We start from the raw sequence: 19,279 nt of genomic DNA, 5'->3' as shown, positions 1-19,279 counted from the left end.
AGCTATTCTGGATGAAATAAAAAGAAGTAAAAAAATCTCGAGAGAACATAAAACATTTCTCAATAAATTAAGCTAGTACAACAGCTATTATATTTATTAAGAAAAAATGGAAATAAAAATGAATTATAAAAAGTTTAAAAATGAATTTGCAAATAAACCAGGGAAGTGATTAGCATATAAAATACAAAAAGAAAAAGGTATTGAAATTATAATAGAAAGATACTGTATTAATAGACAGTATGGCAATACAAAAACATTCCATCAATATTATTCCAATTTATACAAGGAAATGCCATTTCATCAGAGAAAATAGATAAATACCTAAATTAACAAACTTTATAGAGGATTAATGAGGAACAAGGATAGAGCATGAAGGATCTACAACAAAATGGAAGCTTCTAAAGCAATAAAAAGAAATTAAGATTAATTAAATTAAGAAAGGTACCTGGACCAGATAGATTATCAGGTTCTTGTTAGAATGTTTTGAGGATGAATTTTACAACCTTTCAAAAGAAGATGAATTCTATCTTCTAGGGGGGAAAGAAGTCAAAGAGTTGAATACAGAGTAAGCTGCAGTTATTTCAATAGAGAAAAGGAGATCGAACTCCGTATCATATAAAACAGTAAATCTTATTTTAGGAATACTGTAAAATATAATAATATTTATCCCGCATCCTGTTTGAAACTAAGTAAAAGCTTGTAAGGTAATTCTAAAATGTAATTATAACATTTTATATAACAATCTGCTGCAATTCATTTACTGTAAATTGTATTTATTTCTCTTGCACAATTATTTTCCAATGTGAAAAGTCTTCAAGTGAACTCATCTCAGGAAAATAGTTTAATACCACACGCACACGCAACCAATTAGGATTAACAAATGCCCCTCATAAGAAATTGTTGCTTGAAATAATCTGCATTATTTAGCTTCAAACTTTGCCTTGAAGATACATACTAAATGTTTACCTCAGTTCCTTTAAAAACAAGGATTTCTAAATCCTTATTGCAGCTTAATCTTCAGGAATTTGGGGAAAGTTTTCTCTTTATTTTGTTGGTTCTTGCTTTTCACTTACAACTTCTGCATACTTATGGAAAACGCTTCCTCCTTGACCAGGCAAATTCTTTTTAGTTGAATAAAGCACATTAGGGAGTAGCCCAATGCAACCTGGGGTTTAGTATCTGAAGAATATATATATGAACTTTTTCAGAATTGTTTTTCCAAGGAGTGATGAACTAATCATATTTTAATTTAAAATATATCTATTTTTCACCATCAAAAAGTTTGTCTGAAAAGTTTATTTGAAACTTTCTGAACACTTAAAGCAACATTGCTTTAGATATTATGAAAGTGTCCAGAGAGAACTAAACAAAATCAAACTCTTATAAATTACAAGGTTTTTTTTGCTTTTGAAAGAGCTTAAGTAAACAGAAAACATGAAATACGTACTGCAAGGAAATCCTCAACATTTCATGCAAGAGCAGGCAAGATGTAAAAAGCCACCTAAATTCACATATTTATACACTGAATCATCAGGAAAAAAGTATTCTTTAGTAAATCTGTACATCCAAATACACTTGGGAGCTACATCTAAGTTACATCATTTAATGTTTCATACACTTGTTACCCTTTTAAATCATCAAGTAAACATTCCAAACTGGGGGTGGGCTGGTGAAAAGAAAGAAAGAGAAGGAGGGGGGAGGGAAGAAGGAAGGAAGGGAGGAATCACTGTAGACATTCATTGTTTTTAAATCTAGACCTCCATGTGTTGAGTGCTTCATCTTCATATATTTTGCTTCTTGACATTTAAAAATTGCAGTGCAGAAAACTCCACCTTTATTATTAGTTACGTTTCTTTGGATGGGTTTCAGGTATACTGTAGTTCAATATACTTTTTGTAATGAACAAATGGAAACTTGGTCCTATTAAACTGAGAATGCATGCAAATATTTGACTTTAAAAAAAAACCAAATGCATGTATATTTTATAATAGGTAACATTGCAAATTATTCAGGTAGCACCCGTGTTTCTTCACCCTATCAAATAACACTAAAGTTGAAGGGAAGAAATCTTTCCAGAACAGTTATTTTTTGTACCAATAACTTACTAGAAACCTCTAAGAACCATCTGTTTCACTTTCCTTTAGAACTGAATGGAACAAATAGTTAAATACAGTTTGTCCTCTTCACTGAAGAGAGCTAGTCTATTCATCTTTATGAGCTAATTTTGGGAAGATAAGCATGTACTGTGGAAATGCCTACTGAATATAATCCACACATTTGCTGAGAACATTTGGAAAAAGTCAGTAAGAACCTAGGATCAATGAAAACAGATGTTGCTTTAAATGATCCACAAGAAAGAGACCCACAGAGTGCCCAGTGCCACGCACACAATTTTTCCTGCGCTTTTTGGTGTGCAAGTTATATAATCTTTTCCCACCCCACACCCTAAAATGTTAACTGTTCCAGTTTTCAGTTCTTTTAGTCAATTTTCACATTCGTGTAGATTTTTCGAACAAAGGCACTTGTTCCCATATAGCCAATTGCTCCTGCAAAATAAATAAATAAATAAATAAATAAATATATGTATATAATTTGTATTTTTAATTTATATATAATAAAACTTTGACATATTTTCTAGAGTAACTTTTAAAAGCAGGGTTCACTATTGAGTGAACTATTAATAGGACAACTGAACAACAACAAAAAAGATGATGTGCAATCTTTTAAATTTCAACAAGATGATCTACCTAAAATTCAGCTAACCTATTAGTACTGTTTTGTTGTATTCTGTATTCAGCCTGGACTGAGAATTTCTGCTAATTTGACACATTATGCTCAATCTTATATTATGCATGCTGCTACATACCAAATATGTGCCTCTTCAAATGTATGGAAACACTGCATTTAAAAATGTAATGAAATCGGAATTGGTACTGTGTTTCCCCGAAAATAAGACAAGGTCTTATTTTCTTTTGACCCCCAAAATAAGTACTTGGCCTTATTTTCGGGGAGGTCTTATTATTTTTGAGGTGCAGGAGGCTCCTTAACCTTGGCCCTTGACCCGTGGATCAGCTGATCCAGAGGGGGCTGCAAGTTCTGTCTCTGTTTCTGGCACACTCTTGCCAGACCTAGTATCGCTGGGCCTGCCACTCTTTTTGCGGCTGCCATTAAGAAAAGGGGCACAGTAGCTAGGGTTTGTGGGAGCGGACTCCCTGAGGCTATTCCGCATGGATAGCAGGTGCATGTGGGACGCGTGGGGCAGGTTCCCCCCTTCCTCCCAGGAAATGGCAGGGACCAGCTGCACATGCGTTTAAATATTTTTGGGGAGGGCTTATTTCGGGGGTTGGCTTATTTTAGTGCATGCGCTCAAAAGCCCAACTGCTCTTATTATCCAAGAAGGTCTTATTTTCAGGAAAACAGGGTAGGAACTCTGAGCTCTCACATGGCAAATATATTCAAGATCCCATTTCTCTTAAGCAGTAGCTTTTCTGCAGCTTTTATTTCTTTATATATGAAAGATTCTATGTTATACCAGGTAAGTGACAGAACTGGTTACACATAGCATGTGCAGTTGCAAAAATACTCACAGAACCTAACAGTAATTAACAGAATCAAACTGGGAGAGGGCATTTAGGCTACCAATTCCAATTCTCTGCTCAGTGCAGCATTCTAAATTAAAGCATCTCAACATAAGAGTCTCCAACTCCTGAACACATCTAGTGCTCCTATAAACTGTATTTTTAAAGAACCAGTGTAGCTCACAGAACAGCAATATCACATGGGCTACACTTGGGATCCTTAGAACTGTTGTATCTATGTTTTGAAAATAATTGAAACATTTTGCTGGCACTAAAAGATATGCTTATTTGTGTCCACAATTGCAGAATTCAAGATATACTGTACTGTTTTTTAAACTACCACAATGTTTGCTTCTGTATTTTGTGAAAAAGCTCAGGGTTCAACAAGGGGAAAATATATGGCAGTGTTTTGCTGAGCAAAGTCATGTTATGTAACCTAACCCAAACGTCTATGGAAAGTAAAGCAAAGGAAGAATCATCTAGGAAATTTTATATTAGGCCAGAAAAATGTAGTTCAAGAAGCAATCAGTTCAGATACTTCCAGCTTGCAGAGATCATACATACAGTGGGGTTTTTTTAATGGCTTCCTTCATTTTTCTTTTACTTGTCTACCTCATTTTCCCCCCTTCTACTTTCTAACCTCTTCTGGTTTATTTTTGCTCATTGAACTGGAGGACAGAACAGGGTGATAAAGATTAATTGGCTTTTTTTCTCTTCCCCCACCTTCCATTTACACTCCAACCCTTATTTCCTCTTGCCTAATCATCCTCTTTATCTTTATACAAATGTTACTATGTGAAGCCACACAACTACAGAGATATTTCTAAGGAAAGCTGGAAGAAGGTAGAAAGAAATATCTGTGACTAAGTAATAAGAGAATTGTATAAGAAAGTGTTTGCGCTTACAGTTGAGAGAACAATTGGTTCTGTAGTTGGATGCCTTAATTTATATGCAATTAATTCTAAATCTAATAATTCATTTCATTTCTGGCCTTGCCCTTGCTTATTTTTGAGAGCATCCCTATCATTCAAATACCTGTACTATCCTCAGCATGTGCTTCCACTTTAAACTTTACGCCTAAAAACGAATTCCTATAAAGATATATATAACTCGCTATTACTTATGTAACAATATATCTATTGAAATAAATTTTTTTATAGCTGACAATTCTTTAATATATTCAGAAAACTAAGAATATATTTGCAAAAATACATTAAGTAGTTTAAAAGGATACAATTTGAGAACTAAAAATTTTGAAACCATTGTGATCTTACCACACATTATTCCTAGGGCTGTGCTAAATACTGCCATATAACCAAAGTAAAAAGATGTCTGAAACAAACCATACATCCTGGAGAAAAAAAACAGAAAATAAAACAAATTTTAACATTCCCGAAATTATGAATGACAAAGTACTGTGTTTTCCCGAAAATACGACCTGTCCTGAAACTAAGGCCTTGCCACATTTTTCTGGTGGGCAAAAATATAAGCCCTCCCCCGCAAATAAACCCCCTGGACAACCCCCCACCTCCAGCCAGGCAGAGCACCACTCATCAGCCTAGCGGTATCCCAAAGGTGCTAAGCAGTGGCTGCTCTGGTCGTAGACTCTATGGCTGTACGCTCTGGGAGTATGCTCTGCCGGCAGCCGATTCACAACCATAGAGCATATGCCCAGAGCGGCCACTGCCGGAAGACTCAGTTTGGAAGCCACCAGAAAAAGCCATGCTGGGATGGCGGCAGCAGTAGCGGAGGTGCTCTGGTTCTGCGGGGAGAGCTGTGCCAGGGCATCGTGAGGCTAGGAACAGCCGCTCACGCAACCCCCCTCTCCAGCCATGCAGAGCGCCTTTCACTAGCATTTCGAAGGCGCCAAGTCACGAGAGTCAGGCAGCGGAAAACAGGCGCTCATGCGGCTTGGTGATATCCCTAGGTCAGTGAATGGTGCTGTGCCCAGCTGGAAAGGGGGTTTGCCGGGTGGCTGCTCATGAGTGTGGTTGCTTCATGGCTGCTGTGTTGCGCTGCTGTGACAGCGCAACACAGCCGTTCGCCCCTGAGGCTGTGCCCGGCTCTTTGGGAGCCCGCTCGCAAGAGAGCAGCCGCCCAGCAACCCCAAAACAATAAGCCTCCCCTGATAATAAGGCCCAAGCCATATTTTGTGTGTAAAAAGAAAATAAGACCCTGTCTTATTTTCGGGGAAACACGGTAGTCATTGTGTTACTTTAAGATAGATGTAAAATGTTAGAATACGTACTTTGTCTTGAAAAAGTAGTAATAAAAGGAATACATATAAACATAGATTGCAGTTGAAGCTGCAGAGAGAAAACTCGTCCATTGCCTGAAAAACATAAATCAAGAATACAGTAATAATAATATATACCAATTACATAAAATGTTCTATGACAAAACTTCTTATACATATGAATTCAAATTTAATTAACTATTCTGAGTTTCATAAAAAAGTAAAGGTAAATATTTTACAAATATTGTAAAAAAAAATCTTTTGTGTTTTTGTTCAGTCTCTTTTACAATCTAAAAGAGACCCACCATTGCTGTTTAATGGTTAAAACTAAATAAACATATTGTACTTACCACCTATAGTCTTCTGCATTCAATAAAAAGTATGTACACACAATTGTCACACAAACAGTTACAATGCAAAGGATGACCAAAACTAACATCATGAAGCCATAGACGTAATAGATTTTGTAAGCCCAGAAGGAGGTGAAGATAAAATACCTAAAGAGAAAAGGATAATTCAAATATACACCTCTAGTTAAGCTGATAAGCATTCTACAGGCAAGTTGCTTCTATTAAAAATAAACTTACATTTCAATGAAAATTGATCCAAAGGGGAGAATGCCACCAAGGCAAACAATAACAGCTGGTTCCATGAACCTGAAAAAAAAAGAACTAATTTTCTCATTTAACCAAGGTCAATGGGAAAAAGTCACTTAACAGAATATCCCTGCTGAACTCATTGAAATCAAAGTGATTTTTAAAATGCACTAGGAGTAAAATCTAAAATATTTTGAATTCTTCAATAAAATTCAGACTGAGAGTCACAGGTCTGTCAGCATCTTAAGATTAATTACAAAACTGTTACTAGTTTGTGCAATATTGTGCAATATATTGTGCAATATTAGCTATGTTTTGCCAATGGATGAGGGCATTTAGTCCTTGTAATCAATTCATGAAGAGATCATTCATTAGTTGATGAAAAATGTCATGTGGTTCTGAAAGACAATTTATCCTGTCTCCTATTAGATGCCATATCTTATGCTTAGATAATTATCTGGAAGTCCCCATAAAGGCCAACTACTGTATTTTCGGCCAAAAGTGGCTGGAAATGTGTAAGCGAATATTGCGTCAGGGAGGAGGAGGCCATTTACCGCCAATGGGGAACGCTCGAGCCTTAGCTGCCGAGCAGCTGATTGGCAGTTGGATCAGCTTCCTAGGCAGCGGGGATTGCTGCTGCCTAGCGCCACCAATCACTGCTGATTGGTGGTGGCCATAGGCGGCAGCAGTGAACGGCTGATCAGTGGTATTCGGGAGGTAATCCAACCACCAATCAGCTGCTCAGCAGCGAAGGCTCCAGCGTTCCCAGTGGAGGCAGCAGACAAAGAGGAGGCAACAATGGCAGTGTTTCTGGTCAGCCAGCCCACTGATTGGCAGGGCTACGGGAGGCCGGGATCCAATTGTTGCTCAGCTGACTAGTGGTGGGTCAACTAAGCAGAGCCCTGATGAGCCATGTGCTGGGGCTGCAATAACGTGCTAAAACTGACCAGGCTTTGCTGTTTGCTGCAAGGATGCTAGCCAGATAAATACTGGATGGATGCTGCGAGGCAGAGGCAGTTTTTTTTCTTCTTTTTCTTTTTTTTCTCTTCTAAAGCTAATGTGTGTCTTATTGTCCAGAGCGTCTTATAGACCGAAAAATACAGCAATCTTTAAAGTAGAGTAACATACTTTATCAGAGACATGAATAGAGACAAATTTAAATTTTACCATTTTTTTTCTGGAATTGGACGAGGAACAGCATTTACTCGGCAAGGAAAGTTTGGCTGACCAGAAAGATTTCGTCCAAGTATTGTTCCAACAAGATTTAAAGGAAGAATAACAAAAAAGCAGATGCAACAAACAGCTACCTGTTAAATCAAATAAGAAGAGCTATAAAATATATTCATTAAAATAAAATCAACCATTATTCTACCATTGTTTTAGCAGCAATTAATCATAAGAAAAACATACTGTTATTCAAAATAGATAGGCTAAATGTTGCTTCAAGTTGATAGTAGCAACCTTCAAGCTTTGCTATGAGTTGGATGAACAGCAATGTCCTTCCTTTACATTCCCACTCACTCCACAAGAACCTCAGCTGCATTGGCAGCCTTCCTTTGGTAATCTCCGATTGGAGATTACCCCTAGTTGCTATGTGAATTTCAGTCCTCCACCTTTATCCAACAGATGGAATTTCTACTTCTTGGCAGATGTAGTTTCTGCAAATTAAAATACTCACCATTGTCCCAAAAGGAATAGCTCTTGATGCATGATAATAAATGGCAATAAAATTAATGAAGAAGGCTGTGCCACACACCATTGCAGGAATAAGGAATGCTCCAATGAACATTTGCTTTATCCATCTTCTTCCTGACAATTAAAACATTACATGCATTTGTGATTCAGGGTTACGATTTTGAACTTTAAAATTCAGCTTAACTGGAATTGTAACACTATATAGACTGGCAATGATAACGAGTTCTCAGTACCACTTTTCTCTTGTGGACCTAAAGCTACAACTCAATGTGATATTTTCCAAATCTTGCAAATAAATACAGTTTAAGGCCCTGAAACTTTTTATCTACCATTAGAAAACACATATTCTAAAGATTTTTATCATTTCTTTTAAAATTTTGACAATGCAGGTTTATAAATCATGAAACTTCCATTTTCTAAGATCTATTACTCTGTCTATGAAACTCTGGCAATGTTATAGCATGATTATAAAATTGATTTTAGTTAAGAAATTAATGTATATAATCTTCCTCTCTTGTTGAAATATTTCTCCTCTTGGAAACAGAATCAGAAGATAATTCTCCCAGGAACCAATTCCCATCTAGGGTGATACTGAAAATTCCAATCCCACAGAAAATTGGCTGCATGTGACTATCTTATTCTCATACAACAGGACTTTGCAAGCAAGAATGCCAGCAACAAGTTTCATCTATAGAAAATAAGTTCATACTGATCATAGATCCAATCTAGGTTGGTCCCCGGGACTAGAGGCTTAAGTCTTCCGAGCTTTCGGACTCATGCTAGAGCCAATCCTCGGGGAACTTCTCTCTACCAGAATGTGTGCTTTGGGCTTTTTCATGCTTAGCATTTATTTGATGCCTTTTTGTGGCCCCCTAGCGGCTGATTGAGGTACTGATGGCTGGCTACTAAGTCCTTGGTTGTTGTTTCCTTGTCGTGTGAACTCCTTGACTCCTAAGTACCTGATAAGATGGCCCTGTTTCCCAAGCTTCAATCATTTCCCTGGCTATCTTGGTATCTGCTTGGCCAACAATCTCAGTAACTGTGAAATTGAACGTATGTCCTTGTTCACTGAAATGTGAGGCTACCATTGAGTTCAGGTTTCCTCATCTGACCACTCGCTTGTGTTCTTGCAGTCTGGTGGTTAGTTTCCTCCCCATCTGTCCTACGTAGTCACAGGGATAATCCATGTAGAGCAGTGGTTCCCAAACCTTTTCAGTCCACCGCCTCCTTGGTGCTACAAACTGATTCTCAGTGCCCCCCCCCCCCCACAGTGATGGAATTCAATTTTTTTTCTACCGCTTCTGTGGGCGTGACTGGGGGGGGTCATGTGACTGGGCTGTTTGCACGACGGAAGGAAGATAGTAACAGTAACATTCAAAACTGTAACAATTAATTGCACATTTATTCAAACTCCAATTTAAAAACCTTTTTAGTTAATGTTAATTCAACAAAATTGTTGAACATGATCCAGTGATACCAGGTTTTCAAAGTCTGATAGTTATTTATCAAGAACCTTAGTGACTAGTAACTTAGTAAACTCAGTAAAATGTAGTAACTACTTCACTGTTCAGTAAATTATTAATGTGATGAAGTGATACCAGTTTCCCAATGTCTGATTTTAAGTCACTTAGCAGGAGTCTTAAATCACCACATTCAGTAATCTGGAGTCGATTTCTTTGCTTGGAGAGAAGTTGGATGACCACACTGAAGCCACGTTCCACCAAATATGTTGTTGGAAATGCACAAGGAACTTCTTAACCACTGTCCATAGTGCAGGATAGCGATCAGAAATTTCTTTCTGTAACCAAAACTCTTGGTATGATTTCTTAAACTTTGGCTTCACCTCAATGTCATTGTGCAGCTTTATGAGTTGTTCCTCCACTACCCCATCTTCCTCAGTATCTGAAAATGGATTTATGACCCAATCGGGAATTTCCATCAAAAGAAGATCCTGATATCACTCAGACATATCTTTATGCAGCATGTCCAAATGGTCACAAAAAACTTGAAGATCATCATCTTGTATCCCACCTTTCACTTCTAGCTCAGAGAAGCTTGGAAATTGGTATAGCTCGCAACGGCTTATATTGCGCTTGATTAGAGTTAACTTTGAAATAAACGTAGAGATGACAGATTTAGCCTTAATAAAAATTGACCTAATTTCCTTGCAACTGCAAATTCACTTCATTGAACTTTGCGAATAGTTCTGATAAATAAGCAATGTCATGTCTGATCTCTTTGAGTTCACCACTGAGCGAGGCATTCTTGTCTTCAAAAAAACTCCACAACAGTGTCAAAAAGATTGTAAAAGCATCTCACACAGTTGCCTTTTGATAGCCAACGAACTTCTGTATGAAACAGCAAACGATCAAAATCTTCATCATTGAAAAGGTATTGAAAAAGTGACTTATGACCATTTTTGACAGTTATGACCACTGTAACATCCCCATGGTCGTAAGATCAAAATTTGGATGCTTGGTAACTGACTCATACTGTATTTATGATGGTTGTAGTGTCCCGAGGTCATATGATCATCTTTTGCAACCTTCTGACAAGGCAAAATCAACGGAGAAGCCAGATTCACTTAACAATGTTAGTAACAAGTGCAGTGATTCATTTAACAAGTGGCAAGAAACATAATAAAATAGGGCAAAATTCACTTAACAAAAGAAATTTTGGGCTCAATTATAGTCATAATCTGAGGACTACCTGTAGTCTGCAGCAGAAGGAAAAAGACTTTTCAGAGAGCAAAGAGAGAGCAGAGTTTGGAATGTAGGCAGGAAGAGAGCAAGTTTGTATCTTCCCTAGCAATTTGTGAAATACAGGTGGTCCTTATCTTACAATTAGTTTAGTGACAGTATGAAGTTACAATGGCACTGAAAGAATTGAGTTATGACTGTTTTTCACACTTATAACCGTTGCACCATTCCCATGTGATGAAAATTCAGACACTTGGCAACTTACTCATATTTATGATGGCTGCAGTGTCCCGGGGTCATGTTGATCACTTTTGTGACCTTCTGACAAGCAAAGTCAATAGGAAAGGAGGAAAAATGCCACTTTATAGCTAGTACAACTAATGATTAAAGATATTTCACTCATTACTGGGAATGAGATCAGGGCAATGATAATTCATTTTGGAGGGAAACACAAGGATGTAGTCAGGTCATGATGTTAAACTGCACTGTAAGCTACTTTTATTAGGTGTGTCAATGCTTGAGAACCACTTGTCTCAATTCCACAAACTATTCTGAACATCAGTTTGTTACCAATACATGCTAAAAGCCGTAAACTCATCTTCTTAGAACACAGCACAATCACTTCCAGTCATGTTCACTTTATTTTAAAAATATTAGTCTGTAACATTTTCAGCATTGGACATGTGTGCGAGAAGTAGTGTACTTCTCAATGCACTCTGCAGGATTTCTTCAAGTTCTGCTTGAACTTGCACACATGTAGATGCTCAGCTGGTTGCTTCATCAGCAAAAGTATTGTTCATGCATGAACACATATGTAGATAGACCAAGAAAAATCTTGAAGGAGCTATACCATGTCTTGTGCTAGACTACAGTATAATCAATAATCAAGAAATGCTTTACCTCCTTGCCTGGCATAAAGGCTTCCTCCAAAGTAGCCGTTCACTGGTGATGTTGCAGCATAAACAAAAATAGCAGTACTTAACATTGATCCCCTCCTAAAATAAAAAACATTTTTTTGCTATACAAATGACTGCAAAAAGAAAAATAAAAGTATAAAAATAATATGGAATGCTTAGTTTTACCTAGTATACCACTCAAAGAATGACTGACAAGGAAATATGCAACAGCAACAAAAATAATGAAAAGAGTTTTTTGCCTCAGAATGCTAGCAGTTCAAAAGCATATAAAAATGCAAGTAGAAAAATAGGAACCACCTTTGGTGGGAAGGTAACAGCGTTTCGTGCGCCTTTGGTGTTGAGTCATGCCGGCCACATGACAACAGAGACGTCTTCGGAAAGCGCTGGTTCTTTGGCTTTGAAACGGAGATAAGCATCGCCCCCTAGAGTTGGGAATGACTAACACGTATGGGCAAGGGGAACCTTTACTTTTATAAGCATACAGCTAATAGCAAATAAAATAATTTTACTAGAAAAAAATGATATTGTGTTAATTCTTCTCTATTTCAAAGCTGTCCCTGCTTTTGCCTCTATTAGCCTCTCTCTGAGACTGTATTGCTCTTGCAGCTTTTTTAGCTTCTAGTTGTCTCTCAAAGGAATCTAGCAAAAAAAAATAACTTTATAGTGTTCTCAATGGTACCCATATTAGAAAGAAGAATAAAATATCTACAGTTGGTCAGTAGGCAACTAGACTGGATATATGTGGATACTTTATTCATATCCATATCTTGGGAATGTTTATCTTTTATGGATATAAAAATAAACACAGAAGCAGCAGCAAGTTTTTTTTTATATATATATACTAAAAAATAGTATTTCCACTGCTGCTTCCTAATATGTTAAAAATCAACCGCTTTTCCATATTCAGACAAAAACACAAAGAAAGGCAATTTAATGGTATCACATTCAAATAATACAAAAATATAGCTGAATTTCCAAATATCCTACAACTTGTAGTAACAATTATAATTTGTTAGTGGATATATTTCTTGAAACATGAGCCAATAACAGTCTAAATGTAATAATCTTTATTAGATATTGCCTATTTTGACCAGTACAAAATTTTAGAGTACATAATACGCTGTTTTATCAACTATGACTTTCTTGGTTATTTCCTTGTAAAACTCAACATGCACTATTATTAATACTTTTAATGATTTTGACCACAAAATTATATACCCTTCTATTGACTTTAGGAACTATACTTACTATTTTATGATTTCTGTTACTTTGTGAAGAATATTTAACAAAATCACACTAAAAGCCTTTCCTATTGCAATGCCTGGATAATTTTGAATCTTTCTAACCTAAAAAATCAACATATATTATTTTCATCTATTTATTAAACATTTTCTATGCTTTTACCCTGAAAACAACTTGATGGCTTACATTAAAAACATGCCCATATGTGGATTAATGCAAATAACCTCACCAAATAGCGATATGTCTGGGAATTGAAGTCCATTACAGCTGGAGGGCATGTGAACTGATTTAAACAAGCTAGATATTTTGTTTTATCTTTGGCTTTAATACTATTTGATCTTCCCAACTTAATTTTGTTTAATGTTCATGTGTGTCTCCAGGAGCTTCCTATATTTATAATGATAAAAGCATATGTATGTGTGCCATGATCTGCATGTAACATCACCACAGGGCTTGCTTTCTAATACTGAAACCATGCTTTATTGTGCTGGTCCACCACCACAGACACTATTTATGGTTCTCTTCTGAAATTTGTTATACTATATTAAATGTTGATATTTTTCTGTTAATACCTACAAAAATGATTTGGCTGTATAGAACCAAGTTTTTAATAAGATTTTTTATTTGCCTGAAAGGAAGTTTAGGTTTACTCCCAATAATTTACTTCTAATATTGGAGGATTGTTTTAGATTTGCTCAGAATATGATAACAGATGGTGGTGGGGAATATTTTTTCAGATCTTCAAGGGGGGAGGGGGTGGGCTTAAATACAGAGAATATTCCCACTACTAGATTTATTCTATCTTGCACATAGGTCTGATGTATTTGTATTTGTATTTATTGTCACTTATAGGCTGATGTGGGTGAAGTTGGGTTCAGCGGACTATGTTCTATCCAAGGAAGAGAGTTTAGGATTTAATTCATCATTTTAAATTTAAAATATGTATTACCATAATTTTTACTTTACCTATGTTAACACTCTGAGTCCAATAAATATAAGAGCATTATCTATGTATCTTCTGCTTGTACAGCCATTTTTCTATCTTTGGAAAACTCTAGTGCTCCAAAAATAGCTGATATACAAGTGGGCCCATTAGACCATACCAATATATATTTTTATATAACCAGAAAGTAATACTTACTCTGTATATAAATCTTCCAGCATGGCAACAATGATTACTATGAAAGAAACTGCAAAGATTTGGCAGCCAGAACCAATAAGGGATGAAAATATTAAAGGATGACTAGATGGCCTGAAAACATCTCCATGAACTTGTTTCCAACCATATTCATCTCCCAGATCTCTATCCTGCACAAAACACAATACATTCATTGAAAACAACAACAAAAAAGCTAACTGCCAAACCCCAGTCTAATTCAGTCTATAAAATATCACCCACAACTTGCTCTACTGAAACTCCTTCTAACCTGTGCAATATTCTCTCCTTACTCCTACCTTGCAGCAAGAGAAAGCTAAAAAGCTCACATCTTTGGTCAAAAGCTTATGATAATCTCTGATCAACAACTTGCAATCAGTGGTAAAGCAGTGGTGGGTTGAGGTGGTACACCCTGGTACGGGCATACCAGAGCCTGTCCGGAGCACAAAATACCATTCCAGAATGGTGCTCCGGAGGGACCACCCACCCACCCGAGCTCCTTACCGGTCTTTTAAGTCTTTGGGGCTTCCACGCACGGCGCATACAGCGCCTGCGTGATGCTCCACTGAGCAGCTGGAGCGTTGCGGAGGCTCGTAGAAGTGGTAGACGACACCGGGCCCGTTCCAACCATACCGGTTGCAAGGGGATCCGGAACCCACCACTGAAGTAAAGTGACATTTCTGAGGACAGATAGTGGTGATGGGGAAGGGAGCAGTAACCCATGTTGTTACTACTGTAGAAAACACATGCAAGAGAATGCACAAAAATGCATTAAGTTCTTCATGCTTGCAGTATACATCAGAATGCTTTGACAATAAGACTCATTTTGGATCTTCCTACCTTTATGTCAAAGCCCCAAATTAGGCTATTTACTGTTGATGAACAGTAGTAAAAATGTAACCTGACATTTTTATATGTGGGCTTCACATTAATTATTATTATTTGTTTAAATTAGGAATACATACATATTTTCAGGTTGAAATTGATTCCTATCAAGAGCTACAATTGAACAGGACCAAATCCAAAATTAAATTTGATTCAAAATGTAAGCAAACATATTTCATATGATTATTCCTCATAATAATTTCCTTTATTTTTTTAGTTGCAATTTTTAAATGAGATTTGGACCTATACACAATGATTTGGGGATTAAGAATTATGAACCCTTGCATTAAAAGAAAATACAAGTCCAGGTAACCTTCTGCATTATTTTTATAACTTCATTGTATTAATGGAGGAGTCTGAATTCTTTGTTAATAAACTAGTTCAAACAATGTAATTTCAGAAAAACTAGAAAAAATGTAAAGCACAAACATTATAAAATGATATAAGTTATTGCATGTCTCGTATTGACCACAAATTTATCCTCTAATTTAGATTTAAACACAGACTTAGTTGTCTATGTTTCATTACATGTCTGAATGAATACATACGAAACTTAAATGCAAAAAGGTTTTCGATATGGAGGTGTTAAGGTTAGGGTTAGGACTCTTATGCTGGCTAGAAAATTTGGGAGGCATCTGCATAAATTGCTTATTCTACAAGTCAAATGTCTCAGATTCAATCCCTAGCTAGGAAAGATATTTTTGAAAAGGATAGGCTCTATCAGATAGAACACTGGCCTAACTAGTTATGTAAATCAGCTGTCCAATAAGTGTAATCATTTTGTCCCCAGACTAGAGGATCAAGTCTTGAAGAAAAGATATTTTTTCCCACAATGAACCACTGGATATGGTAAAAAAAAAAAAAAAAAACCCGACAATTTGGCCCTATTTCTTGCTCTACTGTATAACACTGGAACACACAAGAGTCTCTTTATCAATATTCTATTACCATACACACATATCAGACTTTCTGATTTTCAGCGGAACATGTCCCTTGGCCAAATTTCTAACTCTAGTATAGTGAAGGAAGGGTTAGAATGATGACTGAAGAAAAGGCATTCAAAATAATTATTCAGATGGGACTCAAAATCAGCTTTATCTTAAAACTGACTTAAAAATTATTAAAGTTTTGAGATCCAAGAGTATAGATTCCAACTATTGAAATAAACTTTATAAATAACATCCTGTCAGAAAAGATTTTTAAATCATTACGTTATTTAAAATATTTATAATCTTTATGCTTAGGAGACTTACAGTACTGGTTGCATTAATTTATTATGTTTGACCCCATTTCTAACACATTCAAACTTTCTGCATCCAGGCTTTCTCATAGACTGAACAGATATAAATGTAAGAATGAAAATAGAAGCAAACGTTTTACCATATCATCCATTTCTTCTTCTTTACTGTATCGTGCATAATCTTTCCTCAGGGTCCTCATTAAAATCATAGAAACCAAGCCCACCAGGAAAATAACCATCATAAAGGAGTTGAAGATTGAAAACCAGTGAATCTAAAATAAAAAGTGGACAGTCATTAATATTTTTTTATTTATAAGCCCACAGATCTATAATTATGGAGAAATCTCCTAAGAAATGACATTAACTGTTTATGAATAGAAAGGAAGTTGAACTAAATATGAAATTTTGCAGCCCTTTTGTCTGGCAAAGCCAAGATATATAATAAAAAAAACACTCCACTCCACTTTTTCCATTCTGAAAAAATGCAAAGTGATACAGACAAAATCTATTCACATTATATCTTATGTGAAAAGATGAAAATAGTTTTTTTTCTTCTCTATTATCACAAAGTTACAATAACTACTAAGATTAGTAAATCTTGCCTTGCTTTCGTTGCTATCACTTCAAACTTAGTAAAAGTACCTCTTCTCTAAATCAATGGAATTGGGAATTTTCTTTCTTGAGTTTTAAATGGAGGCAGGCCTGGCAGTATGTATGTATGTATGTATGTATGTATGTATGTATGTATGTATGTATGTATGTATGTATATATGTATGTAACCAATTTCTGTGTATCCTGTGGAGAAGAAAAAGCTACTACCACTTGAATGACAAAAAGTAGCTTCCTTTTTAATGGTCTATTTGTGGTAAATTCAACCTGACCTGAGATTATTTTATGCTATCTGTTAACCATTTATGTATATGATTTACTCACTGAACAAATAAATTGACAAAGACCACCTGTTATTCCAGTGTGTACTTTGTATCACTATTTAGTAAATATTTATTTAGCATATTTATATTATCACATTATATATAAATGAACTCTTAAGATTCATTTATATGAGGACAGATTAATGAAGATAGAAGCGAGTCAGTTGTCAAGCATTCAAATGTAAATCATGTGATAATAGGGATGCTGCAAGCCATAAGTGTCAAAATGGTCATAAATTATTATTTTTCAGTGATGTTGTAACTTTGAAGGGTCACTAAATGAATACTACATGCTGTATACTGTATTGTCTCTCTGTCTCTGTCTCCCTCTCTCCCTCTTCTCCCCCCACTCTCTCTCATGGTAGACATAATACTGACAATGCCAATATTAGCCAATTTTTAAAATTTCAAATCAGTTATAAAAATGGTTTGAACCGTACATTTTTGGACCTAAGCAGCAGTGCAGTTCTTAAGTCATTATAAAGAATTTTGTAAACTTGAGTTATTTAGCATTTTTTAAATCTTATGATGAGGGGTTTCCTTATCCTTTTGGACACATATTTGGAATACATTTTGTACATCATGAGTACCTAATGGATAATTTCAAAAAAACAGTTGCCAAAGTAATTACGGCTTATACCAAGCTAACATTTACCACTAAACCAACTAGGGAGATTACTTCCCAACATCTTTTCTCATTTACCTTACCTCTGTCTTTGCCCGGGGGGGGGGGGGGGGGGGGGACGGGGGACGACAGAGTTCCAAATAAAACATTTGGTTGTAGCCACCCATTATTTTATACTATGCTTCTATGATCTACTTGATACCACCAAACATCTAGGGAAATAAATATTTGCTTTGCAATATGCTAGCTTCCCATTTATTTATTTAAAAATACCTTGAGCATTGAGGAAAATATCACTGGGCACTATTTTGAGTACATAGGTTTCAATGTAATGAAATATAAAAGAAGCATACCCTGTGTTGAAAGAAAGACGGATCAAGATATTTGTCAAATCTATCTTCAAACTTCACATCTGACTTTTTCCATTTCACCTGGAGATAAATTACATTTTAAAATCTGACACAGTATATTACAAATCAACAAAATAAATTCCAATTCCAGATAACACTAAGAAAAACATTAACTGCTAACATATTTTTTTCTAGCAAGCCATCGGTACTTTCAAGTTTTAAGGAATGATATCATTACACAAGAACATTCTTTGTTTTTAAATGTTTTAAATAACTATAAACTACCCAAAGTTACTAGAAGTCAGTAGCAAATTTATTTATTTTTATTATTAAATTAAGCAAATATAATGTTTGACAAGAGATCTTCGTCTAACAACTACTCATTCAATGTAATGAAATGTGAGAATGAATTTGGAAGATAGGGGCAGGGGGAAATGCTGCTAGGGAATTGTTAGTCCTGAGGTATTTGACCAGAAGAGTCCTCTACTTCTCTACTCGCAACAGAATCCCTTATGCCACCAGGCTTTAAATTTTGGGCTTGGACAACCTACAACTACGCCGCCTACAGTCTGACCTAAGCTTAGTACACAAAATTATCTGCTACAACATCCTACCTGTGAATGACTACTTCAGCTTCAACCGCAATAATACACGAGTACACAATAGATACAAACTCTAATGCAGAAAATATAACTTCAGCAACAGAGTGGTCAATGCCTAGAATGCACTACTTGACTCTGTTGTTATATCCTCAAACCTCCATAACCTTAACCTTAAACTATCTGCTGTTGACCTCACCCCATTCCTAAGAGGTCAGTAGAGGTGTGCATAAGTGCACTAGCGTGCCTAACGTTCTAATTTCCCCATTTATTTGTACCCATTTCCTGTGTTCTTATTCATGTTTATTCTTATTCCTGTTATCTTGTACATGAGTGACAAACTAAATAAATAAAAGAAATAAAATGGGAGGAGCCCACAACTGAGTACAGCTGGTCCTCGATTTACAACCACAACTGACCCCGAATTTCTGTTTTTAAGTGAGACATTTATTAAGTAAATTTTGCCCCATTTTATGACCTTCCTTGTTTCAGTTAAGTGAATCACTGCGGTTATTAAGTTAATAACCC

At 36.0% G+C, this 19,279-nt stretch overlaps 1 protein-coding gene across 1 annotated transcript in view; it reads right to left on the bottom strand.

Moving 5' to 3' along the window:
* Positions 1-756: 756 nt before the first annotated feature.
* TM9SF3 (transmembrane 9 superfamily member 3) overlaps positions 757-19,279 on the bottom strand; it is a 43,217-nt gene continuing 24,694 nt past the window's right edge. Inside the window, exons 5-15 of the mRNA XM_087702207.1 lie at positions 18,156-18,233; positions 16,385-16,516; positions 14,105-14,271; positions 11,705-11,799; positions 8,089-8,219; positions 7,578-7,717; positions 6,402-6,470; positions 6,165-6,311; positions 5,827-5,910; positions 4,853-4,929; positions 757-2,546 (exon numbers count right to left, since the gene is read on the bottom strand). Coding sequence (XP_087558333.1) covers positions 2,479-2,546; positions 4,853-4,929; positions 5,827-5,910; positions 6,165-6,311; positions 6,402-6,470; positions 7,578-7,717; positions 8,089-8,219; positions 11,705-11,799; positions 14,105-14,271; positions 16,385-16,516; positions 18,156-18,233 — 1,188 coding nt within the window. The 3' untranslated portion in view covers positions 757-2,478. The remainder of the gene's footprint in view (positions 2,547-4,852; positions 4,930-5,826; positions 5,911-6,164; positions 6,312-6,401; positions 6,471-7,577; positions 7,718-8,088; positions 8,220-11,704; positions 11,800-14,104; positions 14,272-16,384; positions 16,517-18,155; positions 18,234-19,279) is intronic.

Source organism: Thamnophis sirtalis, unplaced genomic scaffold (genome assembly GCF_051295495.1).
Source record: "Thamnophis sirtalis isolate CommonGarterSnake01/CBP01778 unplaced genomic scaffold, rThaSir2_p1.2 scaffold_15, whole genome shotgun sequence".
Taxonomy (NCBI): Eukaryota; Metazoa; Chordata; class Lepidosauria; order Squamata; family Natricidae; genus Thamnophis; species Thamnophis sirtalis.
The sequence above is the reverse complement of the archived record's forward strand: the minus strand, read 5'-3'. Positions and strand labels throughout refer to the sequence as shown.